This window comes from Octopus bimaculoides, chromosome 18, assembly GCF_001194135.2.
Source record: "Octopus bimaculoides isolate UCB-OBI-ISO-001 chromosome 18, ASM119413v2, whole genome shotgun sequence".
In the NCBI taxonomy this organism is placed as follows: domain Eukaryota; kingdom Metazoa; phylum Mollusca; class Cephalopoda; order Octopoda; family Octopodidae; genus Octopus; species Octopus bimaculoides.
Genome location: NC_068998.1, coordinates 35308671 through 35311685, shown reverse-complemented (window position 1 = coordinate 35311685; position 3015 = coordinate 35308671). Strand labels below are relative to the sequence as shown.

The 3015-nt window shown below is 34.2% G+C and overlaps 1 protein-coding gene across 1 annotated transcript in view; it reads right to left on the bottom strand.

The window, feature by feature from the left end:
* Positions 1–857: 857 nt before the first annotated feature.
* LOC106867954 (N-acetylated-alpha-linked acidic dipeptidase 2) overlaps positions 858–3015 on the bottom strand; it is a 336237-nt gene continuing 334079 nt past the window's right edge. Inside the window, exon 21 of the mRNA XM_052974261.1 lies at positions 858–1743. Within this exon, the coding sequence (XP_052830221.1) occupies positions 1530–1743 (214 nt within the window). The 3' untranslated portion in view covers positions 858–1529. The remainder of the gene's footprint in view (positions 1744–3015) is intronic.

Sequence of the window (3015 nt, the reverse complement as noted above, 5' to 3'; positions counted from 1 at the left end):
TTAATAATCATCTCATATATAAATAAGCCTGCCATAACACAATCATCAGCTGCACAGAGTGGGGACCTGGGGCCATCATTCCTTGTACAGCTATGATGAGGCCTGATCTATTGCAGGTATGATAAGGCCTATCATATTCCATATATTATCCGTACTGGATTGAATGAACCTGCTGCACTAGAGATATAACCTTTATAAGGCCTGCAACATTACAGATATCATCTGCACAGGTGTGGTAAGGCCTGTTTTATTACAGATGTCATCTGTACTGGACTGAAAGGACCTGCTGTGTTACAGATATAACCTGTACAGTGTTATAAGGCCTGCAACATTAGATATCATCTGTACAGGTGTGATGTGGCCTGTTTCATTACAGATATAAACAAGTGCAGATGTGATAGTCATAGATATGATGAAGCTTGATGTATTTGATAACAACACTTGCACAGCTCTGATGAGGTCTATATTGCAGATATGACCTGTACAAGTGTGGTGAGGTCTGCTGTATTAGAGATATTACTTGTACTGATGCATTTAGGTGTATTGCATTGCACTTATTACCTATATGTGCAAGTCCTGTTGTAAGATGATACTTGTCACTTGTACACACAAGACTTACTGTATTTATATCCTCCATAACAAAACACATAGTTAATGAGACAAACTCAGATGATACATATTAACCTATTTATATCTGAGCAGCTATTTAAGTTCTGTTTTAAGATGTTTCAGTCTACATTTAGTGACAGTTTCAAAAGTTAAAAAGTCCTCTGGACTTGGAAAAGGTTAAAAAAAAATGTACTCAAGTACAAGTAGAGATGTTTTTTCCCCCTTCCTGAGAAAAACAAACAAATATAGAAAATGAACAAAAGAAGAGTTTATAATTTACTAAAACATTGAATATAATCCCAGAAATATCCCAGAAATAACAGAAAAAAACCTGAAGCTGTATAAATTTGGAGTGTAGGGAAATGCCAAGGAATTAGCACCAAGGAATGGAAGCTAATGACAGTAAATTGGTATCTATACTGTTATGTTGTGGTAGCAAACTGAAGGGGAAATTGATCTGTAGGATCAAAACTGATCCCTTAGGGTATTAAAAACTTGTGAGAAAATATGTTATATAGCTAACCAATATACCAGTGTAGTTTCGATGTTTTCTTTTGGATTAAATAACACCTCATCATTTTTCTTTTCTCTTTTTCCAAATATCTCGTTCAACTCTCAGTAAAACGATCATTTGAAGAAAAAAATGAAAAGATAATAATAAAAAATTGAAAGTAATAATAATAATAATAATAATAATAATGATAATAATAATAATAATAATAATAATAAAAGATTGGATTTAAAAAATAGTCTAAAATAATATTTTGTAAAGTCCATGAATCATGATGATTTAGCGTTGATGGATCACTTAAAAAATGCATGGAATGTGATCCACATCATCAATATTTGATTGATGGATCACTCAGTTAACAAGCTCTGGATTCTGATCACTGATGTAATAGGCTTGACGGATCACCAGATCACTCGGTATGGTTTGCTCTGTTAAACCCTAATCCAATTTCATCAAGTGACTCAGCGGCTGTCAGAATTGTGTACGTAGCAACTGAGATCTGCTGCTTCAGCTCTTCCCAAACATCAGCATTTTCATTTTCTATTTTCCAAATACACTCCTTGATTCCAGGGAAAGAAGCATCCGAGTAAGCATCGTGTTCCATAGGTGCAAAAATGACATGTCTGCAATTAGAAAAAAAAGAGGGAAGATGTTAGTAACAATAACATTAATATTAGAGTGGATGGTTCAAGTTACTTAAATTTATATTGGTTCGATACTTATTTAATCATTCTCATAAGATAAAACCAAAATGCAAAGTAGGCATTGATTTGAGGAATATAACATAGGGAGATACAAATGAGGGGAGAGTATTTCTGCTTGGATCTACAAGATTCTATCCAATCTGTAGTAACACACACAGCCTGTAGCTATGGCCAAGAATGTTTCGTCTCCTTTCATTTAGACATGGCCCAGAAAGTTCCAGTAATTTTCAGTTGATTTTGTATAGCATCGTTTCCTCTTTTTCAATCACCATATATAACTGGTTGAAGTTACGACATTACCCCTCTTTTGGATTCTTAAAGAGGATCTGTGATTATTCAACCTGCCTTTAAAAGAGCCCTCCATTGCCCAAACATATTGCTGTATATATCTCATTCTGCAGGTGTTGGTTAACACCACTTCTGCTTTAGAGACCACAACTTCTAGCATAAGCACTTGGCCATATATTTTGCAAGAAAGGACATTTCAATAGAATAACTGGTATTTTATTGGTCAGAAAAAGACAAAAGTCAAAGTTGACCACAGCAATATTTGAACACAGTATGTAATTGGGAGTAAATATAAGACTACAAGGTACTTTATCCCTCATTCAGCCAATTCATTCTACTATACACAAGATCTGAAATTTTGTGGAGGAGTGTATGTGTAATTAAATAAACCCCAATATTTGAATGATATTTGATTTTATTGATATTGGAAGAATGAAGTACAAAGCCAATCTTGGCAAGATTTGAACTTTTGAACTTAGAATGTAAAGGGGTCCAACGAATATATTTCAGTCAGCCATAGTGGATGGCAACGGACTAAAATAATGATGGAAAAATGTAAATAGAAAGAAATATTACAAAAAAAAACCAACAAAAAACAAAGAAGAAAAAGTTTTATATATATATATATATATCAATATATTATAAATTAACTACCAACAAAAATAATTACTCTTTTACTCTTTTACTTGTTTCTGTCATTTGACTGTGGCCATGCTGGAGCACCGCCTTTAGTCGAGCAAATCGACCCCAGGACTTATTCTTTGTAAGCCTAGTACTTATTCTATCGGTCTCTTTTGCCAAACCGCTAAGTTACGGGTACCTAAACACACCAGCATCGGTTGTCAAGCGATGGTGGGGGGACAAACACAGACACACAAACATACATACGCACATACATATATA